General features: G+C 42.3%; 1 protein-coding gene across 3 annotated transcripts in view; it reads left to right on the top strand.

The window, feature by feature from the left end:
- Positions 1-16,417, top strand: part of ERCC6L2 (ERCC excision repair 6 like 2) — a 1,198,109-nt gene that overhangs the window by 637,607 nt on the left and 544,085 nt on the right. For all 3 annotated transcript variants that reach the window (XM_086961179.1, XM_086961178.1, XM_086961180.1), the window contains one exon: positions 6,923-7,022. In XM_086961179.1, coding sequence (XP_086817305.1) covers positions 6,923-7,022 — 100 coding nt within the window. The remainder of the gene's footprint in view (positions 1-6,922; positions 7,023-16,417) is intronic.

The following is a 16,417-nucleotide window of genomic DNA, read 5'->3' as shown; positions in this document are numbered from 1 at the left end:
CCACTATGTCATGTTTAGGCTTTTTGAGAGGTAACTCCCATCCTTCCTTCACCAGACATAGGGTTCCTCTTACAGGGTGCCCAAACAACAATTCAAAGGGGCTGAAGCCAACCCCCTTTTGTGGGACCTCTCTGTAAGCAAACAGAAAGCAGGGTAGAAGGATGTCCCATCTGCGCCTGAGCAATTCTGGTAATCCTTTGATCCTACCCTTCAGGGTCTTGTTAAAACTTTTAACAAGCCCATTACACTATGGATGATAAGGAGTGGTGAACCTGTAGTTGACACCACATTCCTTCCACATAGCTGTTAAGTATCCTGACATGAAGTTGGCAACTCTATCAGATACTACCTCCTTAGGAAACCCCACTCTGGAGAAAACTCCAAGTAGGGCCCTGGCCACAACAGGAGCTGTTGTGGTCCTAAGGGGAATTGCCTCTGGGTACCTGGTGGCATGGTCCACCACCACCAGTATGGATCTGTGCCCAGATGCTGTAGAGGGATCCATTGGACCTACAATATCAATCCCCACTCTTTCAAAGGGAACCCCACCACATGTAGTGGTATCAGGGGGCCTTTGTTGTGCCACCTGCTTTACCACTGGCTTGGCAGGTTACACAGGAGCGACAAAACTCCTTGGTGGCTTCAGACATGTGAGGCCAGTGAAAGTGAGGGACAAGCCTGTCCCAAGTCTTATTCTGGCCTAGGTGTCCTGCTAAGGGAATATCATGGGCCGAGGTAAGGAAGCCCCTAAATTGCAGAGGTATAACCAACCTCCTGGTTGTACCAGGCTTGGGGTCTCTACCCTCTGAATAAAGGAGCCCATCATCCCAATATACTTTATGGGTACCTTGAGCATTCCCAGCAGCCTCAGCAGCAGCCTGCTGTCTGAGGGGTTCAAGAGAAGGGCAGGTTAACTGAGCCTGCCCCAAGTCTGCCCTTGAAGGTCCCCCCTGTCCCCAGAAACTCAACCTGATCAGGTTCAAGTTCTTTAGGGACAGTTCCTTCAGGGGTCTCAAGATCATCTTCCTGTGAAGGCTGATCCTCACTTGTAGGCAGTTGGGAAGGCACAGCTTTTACCCTCCTGTTCTTCTTCTTGGAAGATGCTTGGTCCATTGTTCCAGGATCCAAGACCTGAGGTTCAGAGAGGCACTTTTTGGCCTGTGACCTGGTCACAGCAAGGACATGTGATGATATCCCTAACATCTCTGCACGAATCCTGTACTCAACTTCTGACCATAGAGAGCTCTCCAGGTCATTGCCCAACAAACATTCAACTGGGAGATCAGCACTAACCACAACTCTTTTTAGGCCAGTTACCCCTCCCCAGGAGAAATTAACAATTGCCACACTATGTGTAGTAGTGACATTGCTGGCATTGGTCACCAGGTAATTGTCACCTGGTATGTATTGTCCAGGGTCCACAAAGCTTGGTGTCACCATAGTGACACTGGCACATGTGTCCCTGTATGCTTGAGCCACTTTTTCATTAATCAAAGGTGTCTGTCTGTACTTGCCCAGATTACTGGGACTTATAGTAGGGGTCAAATCTATGTCCCCATCACAAATCAGAACAGCATGTATAGGGGTTCTGACTAGGCCAGAATCTCCCTCAGTTCCCAAGGTGATACCCACTACCCCCTTAGTTTGTGGACCAACACTGCCGGCTGTACTAGTGGGTGCAGGTGCCTTACGGGCTGCAGTGTTGGGGGCTCCACCCTTTTTACACTCACTTGTCCAGTGAGAGGTGTTTTTACATGTACTACACCAGGGTTTTCTTTGACCTTCTTTCTTCTTCTCCTCGGAAGTTTGGGACCCACCCTCAGTATTAGTTTGGGGCCCTGTTGAAGACTTCTGGTCTTTAGCTTTCTGCTCCCCACCCTTCTGGTCGGTTTTCTTCTGGTCACCACCCTGGTTCTGGTTCTTTTGCTTAACCCTGGTTCTAACCCATTTGTCTGCCTTCTTTCCCAATTCTTGGGGAGAGGTCAGATCTGAGTCAATCAGGTGTTGGTGCAACTGCTGGTTCTGTCAATTATTTAAGATATGCTCTCTCATAATTAAATTATACAATCCTGTATAGTCTGTAACCTTACTTTCCAGCAACCATCCCTCCAGAGCCTTAGTGGCACATTCAACAAATTCAGACCAGTCCTGAGTCTGTGTCTTCTGGGTCTCTCTGAACATTAACCTGTACTGTTCAGTGGTTAAGCCTAACCCATCTATCAGAGCACTCTTTAGGACCAGGTAGTTTCTATAATCTCCATCACTAACTGTGAGGAGTCTGTCTCGGCCTCTACCTTCAAAGGAGAGCCACAAGATTGCTGCCCACTGCTTCTGAGGGATCTGCTGTACTCTGCAGGCTCTCTCAAGTGCAGTCATCCATTTGTGGATATCATCCCCAGCTTTGTAGGGGGGCATAATCTTACTCAGGTTTCTATTGTCATAGGACCTGTCTTTATCCTTAGGGATAATGCTGCCACCAGTGGGTACTAACCCACCCTCTCTAGGCTGTCTTGCTCTAGCAAGTTTCTCTTGGGCCAGGGCAACTTCCAGTTCTCTTTTCTGGATCCTAAGCTCAGCCTCTCTCATGTTGGCCTCATGTTCCCTTCTCTGAGGGATAGTCATCCCCCTTCTGGAGTGACCATGAGAACCTCTAGAAGCCTGGGAGGTATTGGATTCACCTGAGTGATTCCACCTCCTCCTATGCTCCTGGTTAAGTGCACTTGGGGGTCTGAGTGGGTTCATCCCTGACTCAGTCCCAAGTAGGCTTAAGTTAGCCTTGCTAAGCCCTCTGGCTGGCACCTGACTATTTCTGCCATCATCAGAATCACTGTTCTCTCCTTCTGTCTCCTCTTTTTCCTCCTCCTCTTCCTCAGGCTGAGTATCTCCAGTGACTTGGTCATCCTCATCTATCTGGACTACAGGGACAGGGGTGTCAGTATTATCATCTTCAGCGGGAGAGCCTCCTTTAGCATTCCCTGTGGGGTCTGCTTTAGAAGTCTTTAGAGCTTCAGACTGGTCTAAAAGCTCTCGGAGGTGGTCTGTGGTAGGGGTTGGACCCGTCTTGAGACCTCTTAAGGTACAGATCTGCCTCAGTTCTTTAAAATTAAGCATAGCAAATTTGGACGGTGCCCTTGTAGGGTCACTCTCAACAGGGACAGTCCCAGCGGACCCCTCTGCTCCAAACATTGCTCTAGTGTGGGTGGATATGTTGCAATCTACCTACACTGGTGTTTACCTACTAAACCTATCTAGTAGTTGTAGACAGGGTGTGCTACTCCCTATCCTCTACAACAACTAAGTTCAGTAGAACTGAAGTATACTAGTCTTGTTTTATATGTACCTAGCAGGTACCTGTATGATCTTTCAATTGATACTCTCAAAGACTGTAATGGTAAAACAACAGCAAGCTCAAATCCCAACTGCTGCTCACCAATGTGAGAAGTTGGCCTGGTATATGATGCTCACTAGTTCTAGTGATCACCTTGTACTATGCCAAGCAACCCTTATGATGATTGGTTGTAGGTCAACCTTATAGACCAGCTATCCTAGTAGTGTGGACAAAGCAGTCTTAGGCTAAACTCTGTAAAGGCATGTGAAGCAAGCTGTTTTACCATACACAATCCCCTTGAATACCAAATGAAAGTACACCACACAGATGTATATTGAATATATATATATATTTATTTACTACAAATATCCCCTATACTCTTTATGAGCATAGAACCAAATGCGTTAAAACAAAAAACAGTTTAAATATACAAAAGTTGCACAATATGGATAAGCCCTAGGGGCCACATAAACCATATACAAAAATAGTGGTATAAGAACCACCTATCGGAAAGGAAGTAGGCCTAGGGCCTTGGGAATCGCTGGAGCTGTTCGGGACTAACAGTGAAGAAGTCGGGAAAGGCCCGCGGGACTCGGGTGCAGTGCTTAAAGCACACGCATGCACCAATGCAATGTCAATGGTGCGTAAAAGTTATAAAGTTACTGTTTAAGGAACCTTCCGAGTGACCTAGAAGGACAAAACTTTAGACCTAGACACTAGAGGCGTGTACCAGTGTAGGAACACCGGCGTTGCTGAGTTACCTCACCCACAGGAAGCGGGTGCACAGGTGCGAAGTAATGTCGGGTTTCGTCATGCGGGTCGATGGTGCCTGAAGATGAAGATGCTGTGCAGGCGGGTCAACGAGGAGAGTTCCGGTGGATCCAAGGGTGGATCTGAAGTGGTGAAGACCTGAAAGCAGAGGGGACAATGTTCAAAGTCACTAGCCAGTGACTACCGTGGAACCAGGATGCAACCAGGCGATGTCGGGTGCAAACAGGCGATGAGGTGAAGATTGTCTCTGCAGCCACGTGGATACGAAGAGGTCAAGGACATCCAGGCATTGGTCACGAGCTGTCCCACGAAGGCTCTAGCTGATGGCGGTGTCGGCTTCTTAATCGGAGCAAACAGGCCTTGGCTAATGCAAGCAGGAATCGATGCAAGCTTCTCACTTGGACCAGCAAGGTCAGAGCGGATGCTCCTTTTTACAGGAGCGAGGGCAAGTCTGGAGCAATAAGACCCACAGTGTTGATTGTAGGTTTCGTCGCCAAGATGGCCGCTAGCCACGTGGCAAGTGGCCGGGATAGCGCGTCGAGTGGCAAAGTGCAAAACGGCCCCACGCAGATCTTCGGTGCAAATGCTGCTCGGTGGTGGGGCTTCTCAAACCCCAAAGCACAGCGTCGAGGGTGCCTCGGGTGCTGCGCAGTCAGCTTCTCGGGGGTCTTTCGAGATGGCCGGTCCCACGTCTCTCGTGCCTCGACGGGTCTATTCTTTGCAGGGACTGTGGATCGGGCTCTAAGATGTCTGGGAGTCTGGGTCTCGTCAGGCTCTGGGCTCGGGCTCCGGCAGGAGGCGGCGGAAAAGCAGAAGTTGAGTTGCTAGATGGTGCCTGTGTTCACAGGGTGGCCACTCCTAGGCCACAAGGGAGATACTCTTCAGTCTTCTGTGCAGCAGAATGTCGAAGTCCAGTCTTCTTCTTTGTTTCAAGTTGATTTCAGGACGATCTGAGGTGCTATGGCACTGCTCCGACTCTTATTCCCAATCTGAAGGGTGGATCACCTGCTAGGTCCCTCCTCTGGGTGGGACCCGGAAGGGGGGCGGTTACACCCCCTTTCCTTTGTCCAGCTCCGCGCCAGGACTGGGGCTGGAAAGCCCCAGCACCGGTTTGGACTGGCTTATGCACGGGTACACCTTGTGTGCCCCAGGCATGTCTCAATCTATTCAGCCCTGTCCTACCCAATACACAAAATCCTGTCTGGGGTGGTGCTCGCACCTCCCAAGGCAGGAAACCCTTTGTCCAAGACTCCCAGCAGCAGGAGATCAGACTTGTGTCTGTGGTGGCAGCATCCATTTTGTGATGCTGAGGCTCAAGTTTAACTTTAACCGGGGTTCAGGTTATGTACATGTTGTGTCCCTCTAGAAGGGTAGAATGCTATCCCCGTCGACAGGACTGTCGAGGGGATAGTATTCCAAATCGTATGACACCTTACTCAACATGTTTTGATAAAGCCAAACCAAAGTTAGCATATAACCGCGAGGATTATAATGCACTTAAGAGTATATGGTATGGCAATATCCCGGAACAGCTAAGGGAGTTGTTACCAACAGCTGCAGACAGGCTCAGCTCATGCTAGAGCACCATCTCACATGAAACCAAGCACTTTGCCTCCAGGATTGCTGAGCCCTTCCATAGGAGTGGCTTATAGGTTAACATGGGTCCAGTTAGGGTTAGATATAGGGATACTCTATCTAAGTAAGAGGTGATAACACCAACTTACCCCAGCTGAGTGATCAGCCAGTTGTGTCAAATATGGAGGCCAGGCAAGGGGTGGCACAATACCTGCTGCAGCCCCTGGTAGGCCTTGGATACACCTATGCCCTGGGTACCTGGAGTACACTGTTACAGGGGCCTATAAGGTGAACCAGTTCCAATTCGTAATGCACATAGAGTGCATTGGCATTAATTTAGAGAGAGAACAGCAGGCTGCGGGTCTGATTAGCAGGCCCACAGCCACATTAAGTCATAAACCAGTGAAGCAAAAAGCAAACATTTGGGGTGACCATAGGATAGCAGGCCCTACTCTCCTACAGTGGTCAGCAGGCCTACTCACTGTTTGGATGCAAAATCCAAACTAAATATGTCTACATTCTAGGTCCAATACTTGGCTAGTTTAAGTGTTTCAAAGGTGAATGGGCAATAGTGTATTGATGAGTGGAATTTTATTGTGTTGCTTTTGTGCAGCAATACCCTTGTGTTTTTTATATGCCATTTCACAATGTAGTACGACTTTGGAAGGTGATCCCAGCGTTTCTGGGCAACTTATTTTTAAGTTGTGCTACGTTTGGTGTAGGGATATGGACATTGCTGAATGTGGAGTCCTTTCTGTTCACTTTTCTTAGATGAATTTTCCTTGCTTCATTGGACATTCATGCATCTTAAGGTACCCCATTGATTAATGTGACATTGTCAACATGATGAAATATTCTGATTCTGGAAATCATTACGTTCTGTGTTGTGTCCTCCCCTTTACCAAATTGTATTAACAAGTGTGCACAATGGTCTACTTACTTTCTTCTAAAATATGCACATTATGCCTCTCACTGACATATGTTCCATTGTTAAACGTGATATGATGTTCCTAATTTTTGCTCTCTCTTGTACACAGATCGGTTTGCCACAATGTTGAACTGGTGGTCATTTTTGTTAGCGCTCTTTCCATTGTTATTATAGTGCATCCAATGGCCATATGTTTATGTCTGTACTTGTCTTTCAATGTTTGTTTGACAGTTACTTATTTGTATGCTTTTACACATTGTGATTTCATATGTACTTTGATGTGTAAGGCTGATTATTGGAAATTTACTTTATGTTTGCAGAGCTTACAGGATTGGCCAATCCAGGGATGTGAAGGTATTTAGGCTGATATCTTTGGGCACAGTGGAAGAGATTGTATACTTGCGACAGGTTTATAAGCAGGTAACAGTTTTAACACTACAGTAAATTTTACAGCATGCTTGTAGCAAATACGTTATGAAGTCACGTAATGAACTTTAAAATAGATAGTGTCATTACAGACTAGGATCCTCTTAAGCAGAAAAGAGATAACTTTACGAGTTGTAGTCTTAAGCTTACAATTTTAATTACGTTTCTATTTTTATGGATGATGCACACAAATTCTCTTAATTGTGCAAGTTAATTTATTGACTCTACTCAATTAATTTATAGTTCTGCTTTAAGCCTTTTATAACACCCTCCAACTGATTGTATTTCTGTTCACTTGCTCCCTCTCCATACACAATCACAATTTTGCTTTCTCTCTACTGTTTCCTAACTATCTTCTGATCTCCATATTCATTCTCCTACTCTAAAAATTCGGTCAACAATGAATTTTCTTTCCTTGCACTGCTTGTTGTCATTCTTTCTCTCTTCTTGCTGCCATTAGTTCTCAAATTCCTAATAAATCCTAACACTTCTTTTGCAGCAGCATTGATTTACTCTACACCAGTAACAACATCATCTTCCTCAAAGAGACTCTGGATCGTTCAGTGTATCTTTAAACAGTAAACAGGAACATTATATTAGTGTGAGATTTTAATGAAAGGGTTGACGCTGCTAGAAACAAATATGAATGAATGGTTTAGTATATTTATAAAACGCACTACCCGAATGTTCTTTCACCAAGGGTCCAAATAAGCTACCTAGAATAAACAAGACTTCATTTTCTTTTCTAAAGGTGATACAGTTGGTCAAAAGCCTGATTTCTGTGGGCAGGGGTTACACATTGTGGAGCCCAGAACTGAGAATACTTTCCCACCCTTGGACTGAAGCTAACTATGTGGGATGGAAAGTCTCCTCTTATTCTGAGTGGGACTGTATAACTCAACTCTGTTTGTTAGCCATTTTTGGTGCAGGCTTGTGAATTAATTTAAACATAATGACTCTGATTTTGAAATAAATACGATAATTTACCAGAAGCCAGTGCAAGTGATTCATTATCGTAATCTTTTTATTATTAACAGCATATTTATTTTTTCATTCATACTTCAGATCTGTCAAAATACAAAATAAAATCCGCAACTGAGAGTACCACAAAAACTTTAAAACACCAAAAAGGAACTTTAGGCTAAGCCTGTAAACAAAGCCTCAGTCATTTGAGAGAATGTTGTAATATCTTCCACAAATTAACAAATCCCGAAGCACTAATGACCAAGTAAAATTTTAAATACCCCCTTTCCTTTTCGAGTCCAAAGTTTCAAATATTCCATACAACATAAAAATCCATCCTTCAGTGCTGCAAACCCACCAATAATTTCACTGTTATTTCAATCCTCACATTATCATTCAAGCCTTTAATATTAGAAGACTGGATAAAACTGGCTTAGTCGCAAAGCTTCAAACGTGTCGACAGAGCTATAACGAGTCTCTGTCATTAAAGAAAGGTTTTCATCTCTGCCAACTGATGTACCAAACACCCATAATAGCTCTGCCTCTATCGGTGTTATCACAAAAGATTTTATGCATGCTACCTTTACAACACTTCTCACAATTGTAGCCAACTAGAGAATGCAAGTTTTCAAGAAATGCAGACCTGCTGAGAATACTTTACTGTCCCCAGACCTTTCCACACCGCAGTGACAAACAGGAAATGCCAGCAGAGAGATCAGGGGACAAATTGAGACGGATGCAGGAGTAAATACAGGAGAACACCATGACGATACTCCTTTGGTTTGGAATTGTGTCAGTGCTATAAGCAAGCCCCTTTTCCCAGGATCCATCATGTGGTATTAGGACTTGGGTACCCGACTAAAGGGAAGATGCAAGTAATTTTTAGGAAGATGGCCACAACAGGAAGGAAAGTAAATACAGCCATGAATTAGAGAAGGAAGGGCTACCTGTTTCTGTGGTGGATGGTGCAATGAGGATCCCTGACGGACCAGGAGACCAGGTAGAGACTTCTGAGTGTCAAAGCAGACGGCAGGTAGTTGCTGAGAAGGAAGCACTATTAGGGGAACAGCAAAAGGCAAGGAAAAATATGATAAATATCAATGAGAGAAGAAGAAGTTTTACAATAGGCCTACGCCTGCCCCTTGATAAACACAGAAATTGAGTGATGCCCCCTTAACGTGCATAGGGAATTGTCTCACTGTCTGTGTTTTCCTATCTACCTACTTCTAGTATCGAAGGCAATTCCAAGAATTGGACGAAGTGGGCTCACTCACGTAACGTGGGGGAGGGGGGGGACTAACCTTAGGGAATTTTTTTAATTATTTTTTTCTCTGGATGAAATATTTAGTTCCAGTTTATGTCTAAAAAACCTTAGGGTATATCAAAAAGTATCCTTTATTCAGGTGGTACTCTAAGTGTAAATAAAAAATACCACCAGGCAGTCTCAGAATACGTATGCGGTTGCTATGACCCTCTGAGTTGTTATGCCAACATGCCCTTTTAATGGAGCCTAAAAGAGGTCTAGGGTATTCATCAGTACTAAAGGTATGCATCCCTTGACTTTATTCATTTGAATGGAGGGTACAGTGGTTAAAATTGAGAGGACCTACCTCTCTTTAATCAGTCACTGGGTACTAGTACCTAGTCAAGGGAAGAAAGGAAAACACATAGCAGTAGTAGTAGGTACAAAAAGGAAAACCTAATATTGGTACACACAACAGTATCAACTTCCATTGCAGTGCAATATCGTAAAATGCACATTGACATTTTTATGCATATTAAAACAACTTTTCAAACATCAACAAACGTGGCAAATGTGACATAAACTCACTCACTAAACTCATTCACAGGTGATGAAGACACGTGGGAATGAGAGTGCCGTACTTTATCCCAGTGAAGATCAATATCTCATTATTTGCCTAGTGCCAGGGGTCCTTTTGCCTCATGGTCTGTTCTGGGTGGGTGCCTCCCATAGTCACACTCTGACACAGGTAGAAGGGGAAGAAAATATGTTTATATTTATATTCCCTCCTCTTAAGAAGAGCCCCTATTAACTGGAAAAGGTACTCACTTTATGCAGAGTGGTGATTGCCATTATTCAAAGGTAAAGTGGCCATAGAGATAAATGTGGGTCCTTCTGAGGGCCAAAAGATTATCACCATATTTTATACAATCTATAGACTGGATGGGGGTGTATAGGGCACCCAGTAGGTAGAACATCTGTTTCATCTAAATACCCAGGCCCCCCATGGGATGTCAGTTCAGTTCAAAATGCTTTATTCGGTTTGTCAAACACAACCATATAAGCAAACAATAAAATACAGTACTATTATCTTTTCATATTAAAATCAACAACATTACAAATCAAACTAATTAGGACACATATGGAAAAGTATCATTAGATACATGGTGCCATCTATGATGCAATCTAAACCATTACTACATATGCTAAACACATGTTTCGTATAACTCTCCCACTTTAAGCTTTCTAAAATATTTTTGAAATTAATATATTACATCCAAATTTCGCAATAAGGTGTCATCTATTGATGCTAGGTACTTTGTGCAAATCTTGCTAACGTGCAAAAGCCGCATAAAAGTGCCATGTGCTTCCTGTATTAATCATAGTGCAAAAATGCATTATAAGCAGAAAAAGAATTTGCAATAGAGTATCATATGCCATTGTTGTGCACTCCATACAGATTTCATTGGGTTACAAATACAAAACATAACTACCTAAGAATGCCATATGCTTCCTAAATAGCTCAATGAGCTAGGAGTCCATACAGTGTCATATACATATTATGTACTATACTCTAGGTAATGCATATTAACAATTAAACATTTTGTGTGCAAATTTTTGTGCTAAAGTGCCAAGTGTTAATAGCATACAAATTGTATATAACATACCAAAGTGTCCTATGCAGCTGAATTAAAATATCTTCATATCATTAAAAATCATTAAAATTCCCGGCTTACAGTTTAATATACAAACTAAGCGTATGCTCAAAGAACAATGGATTTCCTAGCAGCTATACATTTTAAAATATACAAAGCAACATAAAAACAGATGTCTGCGCTTTCTAAAGAGGAGATTAATTTCATTGCCAATTTAGTGGACCGAACATTGTATTATAAAAATATAGATTTCAAATAAAATTTCCTAAAAGAGGAATAAAATTTACAAAACATTAAAAAGTGGCAAAAACTTTGTTTCGAGATACTATCGCATGGACATGTAGAATTAGTGCTTATTTTCATGTTTGGAAAAGCCCCAAGATGATGGACAATTCCTAGCCTAAGTCGCGTTAAAACAAAGCGATGAGAATTTCTTGTCACTACAGTTAAATATGTCTGGAAGCCTATTCTAAGATTTAATTCTCGATAAAAAAACAAGAGTAGATTGCTTCCCAGACAGTCTCTCTCTGGCCTCTCTGTTATGGACTAATAAAGTCACTTTTAGCTCCTTCTTAGATATAGTAGCTGCAAACTCTGGCTCCAAGAATATGTTACACTTAAACAGGAGATTATACCAGTAGTGAATGTATCTAAGCCAAGGAATGCGAGAACAGTGATCCAACTTCATACAATCTCTTATAATCGATTGTGTGAATAACGTTTCATTTTTGGACCAAATTGATCGCCATAGTGTCAGTGGGCGTAAAGCGGCTAGATCAGAGATGTAATCAATTCCCACTTCCTGGTGTATTAATTCTGTGGACGCCAATGATGGTACGCACAATAGGCGTTTGAGGAACTTGTTTTCATCATACTGGAGCGACTTCCCAGGGTGGTGACCCCATATTCCTGCCCCATATAACGCAGACAAAACCGATCTAGCGTTATAGATGGCCACCATGTCTTTTATTCTCAGGTCCCCCAGTTTGTTAGAAAATCTAAAAATACTGTTTGTGTTCCTACTCATTTTAAAGCTCACATTTTCAACTTCGTTTGTCCATTTCCCATCCCCTGCAAATGCTACTCCAAGATAACAGAACATTTTAACGGCTTGTACTTTGACATTATCTATATAAAAAGTCCTAACTGACTTGACTTTCTTCCCACATGTCATAACGAAGGTCTTTGTTTTATTTATTAAAAGTTTCCTCCTCATTATAAATTTTGTGAAATTATCAATAAGTCACTGCAATTCGATCTGTGTGTGTGATAATAAAACAGCGTTGTCCGCATATAATATTATTGGAACAGCTTTCCCATCTATCAGTGGGGCATCCGCGGGTATCTGACCTAATATTGCATCGATTGGATTAATAAATAGTGAAAATAAAAGTTGGTACAGTACACAACCCTGGCGGATGCCTCTTTTAACCTTAAAAAAGGGGGTACATTCACTAGCTGGTCCATAACATACTTTACAGGATAACCTCTCGTAGAGTCTTGCTAAAAAGTGTATAATTTCCTAAGGAGCACCAGAATCGAATAGTTTAGGCCATAAAATAGAATGATCTACGAGATCAAAAGCGCTACTCAGATACGCAAAACATAGGAACAGGTTTCCTTCCTTAACAATGGTATATTTGTTGATCAGGAGGTCAAGATTAACACACTGATCCAGGGTCCCTAGTCCTTTTCTGAACCCATATTGTGCTTGAGATAAAATATCGTTCTCTACAACTCATGTTTCCAACCTTTTTAGCAAAATCCTGCTCATGATTTTAATTGACGAATCTAATAATGAAATCGGACGATAATTGCACGCTTCGGATTTTGATCCCTTTTTAAAAAGGGGAATGATTAAAGACTGACCCCATGACAGCGGAAGTTGTCCTAACGCCGCAACATTGAAAATCCTTACTAGTATGGGAGCCCATAGGTTCATTTCATTTTTGTATAAGTCCACGGGACCCCATTGGGACCGGGGGCTTTGCCACCTTTACTATTAGCTATTCCTACATACACCTCATCTAGACTTATGAGCAGAGGTAATGATAACCAAATGGAATCCTTACACACAGTTGCATCTAAAACCAACCTACCTGGGTTAAAAATATTTGTAAAATGTTCTATCCATGCGTTACAATCAACATGCGAGGTTAATTCGGGCATGCAGTCATTCTTTAAAAAGGGGCTATTTATAGTCTCCCAAAATAATTGACCATTGTTTGTATCTGCTTCTAGGCTCAGTTTGTTCCAAGCATCTTCTTGAAGATCTCTTTTTCGGTTTTCTAACGCTAATTTATAATTATACCGTAGATTCTTAATAACTATGTTATTTCGGGGTTTAATGCACAAGGCCTGTTTTAATTCGCGCAGAGCTAGAGTACAATCTTTATCAAACCATCCAGTACATACTGCCTTGGTTCCTCTATTTCTTTTGGTAAATAAGCCTTCTATAATTTTATTTATCTTAAAAAAACTACAAAGTAGAGTGTCAGTGTTGGCCTCATCGCTAAGTCAGTAATCTATTTCAATACTGCACTTTCTTATGACCTCCCTTTGCATCTTCTGGGGATCAGTAGCAGCCCATTTGATCCTCATGCCGTTAGGTCTTATAGCGGCAATATTGTTCATACAAATACTATTAATGGGTTGCTTAGTCCCCCAGCACAATAGCAAAATGGATATACTATTTTGATCACTTATAGCTTGCCCCGTGACCCATAGATTAGAGTAATCAGTATTAAAAGAAATCAGGATATGATGTATATTAGTATTGGCATTCCTGACAGTAAATGTTGGGCAATTGATATTTTTTTTATTCTTGGTACAACTTAACCATTCTAGATCTAATTTTACTATCAGATTATTTAAAGTTGTACCATAGCCACAATGGGTAAGTGCAGATAGTCAGTATCAACATCAACACCAGTCTCCTTCCCAAATCCACACGACTTACTTTGGGACAATGGGCAGGTTTGGATGTTAAAGTCGACAACCCAAAGGATAATAGCCTGTTTACTAGATGATGCCTGGGCCTTTTCAATTTTTTTGCCAAGTGGCTGTATAATACTGCCTCTACTGTTGTCAAAGATATTATTATAGTAGTTAATAAGTACTAGGTCTTTACCTTTGGAAAACTCTAGTTGCATCACCTGACTATAAATATCTACTGATATGCAGCTTTTAATCTTACATATAGTTAGTTTATTGGATATCAAAAGAAGGAGACCGCCCTTTGCTCTGCCTGCTACAGAATTAGCAGCATCTAGCCAATGGGAGGTATATCCTTCTATAAAAATAAGCTCCTTACACCATGTTTCTTGCAGGCAGAAGATGTCATAGCCTGCACTAATGAAATCCCTCCAAAATGGTGTATCCAGTTTCCTATTGAGACCTGCGATATTCCATGTAACTAGGCTATATCCTTCATCTGGTTTGACTAGTACTGATTTACATAAAGGAGGAGCTGAGCTATCTTTTTGTGGAATTATAGACTTTAACTCCATTGTTATTGGTGACGTAGTGGCTAACGCCCCTTTTGTTACACTATTAATTATACCCCCCTTCATAGTAGTACCTGTGGTTAAGTTAAATATCTCAGCCATATCTAATAATGGTATGGGGGATACCAAAGGGGAAGATGATAAAACATCATTGCCTTCTGCTTCTATGGTCTTCTGTAATCTCCCTGTTAGGCTAAGATCCTGAGCTGTATCCAAAACCAACATATGTCAATCATCGTCCTCTAAAAAATCAAAAGCCTGAAATCTGTTATAAGTTGGAATAATAAAACAGGAGGTTTTAATGTTGTTGGCATTTTGTTGCAAGTAAAATTAAAGTTACTGCTCATATTGTCATGATTTATAGATGCCGCCAAATGCCTGTAGAAATACCCTAGGGGGAGAAGGGTCGCATTGTGCTCCCATGCTGACGGGGGGGGGGGGGCATTAACAAGAGTATTTCGTGCCCAGCCTAGTGATCTAAAATGTATTATTACACAGTCTCCATCCCACCCTTTGTGTTAACAATATCTGATTTCCCCCTCTATTGGAAAATCACAATTGTTGGATAACCAATATAGAATTTTATTTTTAAGTGTATCATGATTTTCCACTTGATCTTTCCTTAATTTGGGGACATTTACAAGAACCGCCACATAGGCACCGCATTCAGGTGGCAAATTAATAAAAGCTGGGGTCTTTCTTATAGTTGCGGGCATTGGATCTGTGTGGCTTCTCTTAACATTTTCTATGGGCACTGGTTTTTCCTTTATAATCACACCCTCATCGGGGGTAGTAATTGTGCTTTTACCATTAGATGTAGAATCGGTCTTTACCAGTTCCCCATTACCTAAATGTTCGTTTTTTGGCTTTTCTTTAATAACCTTACTTGAATAAGATGCCATAGAAATACTGTTGTTACTCCGGGCAGTGGATTTGCTATTTTTGCCATTATTATCATTACTTCCTTTATTTCCATTATTTACCTCTGATCTCAACCTGTCCCCTTGGGACCTTATACTGATTTTATCCAAATTACCACTTAATTTATGAACCTCCCTAGCCAAATTATCCACCTTTTCGTGGAGGGTCCTGATCAGCTCAATTAATTTAGCATAGACGTCTTCTATGTTTAAGGTGCCAGAGGTTGTATCTAGATTTTGCTTTGATCTTGTACGCGTAGTGACCGTATTCCCTGCTGTGGCGATTCTTTTATCCTTTTTCGCCTTCAAATTACCCTGCCCTAATGCTTTCTTTTTGTAACCTTTGCCTTTCGTTGGTGGGGTAGATAAAGGGTATGGGCTAGTGTCCATAGCAGGTAGCCTAGGTTTATTAGAGATGCCAGAAAGCTAATTTCCATTATTGTTGTTATTCATACCTTCAGGTAAGCCAAAATCCAGACTGGCTTCACCAGTCGAGCTGGGCACTTCACTTACATTAACCTGGTCAACCAGCATAATGCTTGATCCCTTTGAAAGGCACCTCTCGGTGCGATCAATTTCCTCAGTGAGGACGCTAACAGTTTTTACCAAGTATGTATCAATAGTGTTGCAAGCATTTTCAAGCATTAATTTTGCACGTCTCTTTGCCATAGCTGAGAATTACCAATACTCACTCCCCGTAGAAAACAAAAACTTAATTAAGGTAGACAAAATACTCCTAGAGAAACAGATGTACCTATGATCAAATTCTTGCCCTTGTTACACAGTTCCTAATCTTTTACATAGTTTTATGCAGTACATAGAACTCAGGGCAATACAATACAATAACTTGTTAGAGGGGTGGCCCAGCCCAGCCTCCTCCGGCCTCCGACGGCCACAGACGGCCCACCATTTGCCAGCACGCGCCGGAGGGTTGAGGCAGTGCTTTGTAGCACGATCACCACGCCCCCCCCTGGAGCAGCTGGGAGCAATTTGTCAATCAATCAATCAATCAATCAATCAAGACATTTATAGAGCGCACTACTTACCCGTAGGGTCTCAAGGCGCTTGGGGGGGGGGTGCCGTTACTGCTCGAACAGCCAGG

Source organism: Lissotriton vulgaris, chromosome 3_1 (genome assembly GCF_964263255.1).
Source record: "Lissotriton vulgaris chromosome 3_1, aLisVul1.2, whole genome shotgun sequence".
Lineage (NCBI taxonomy): Eukaryota > Metazoa > Chordata > Amphibia > Caudata > Salamandridae > Lissotriton > Lissotriton vulgaris.
The sequence above is the reverse complement of the archived record's forward strand: the minus strand, read 5'-3'. Positions and strand labels throughout refer to the sequence as shown.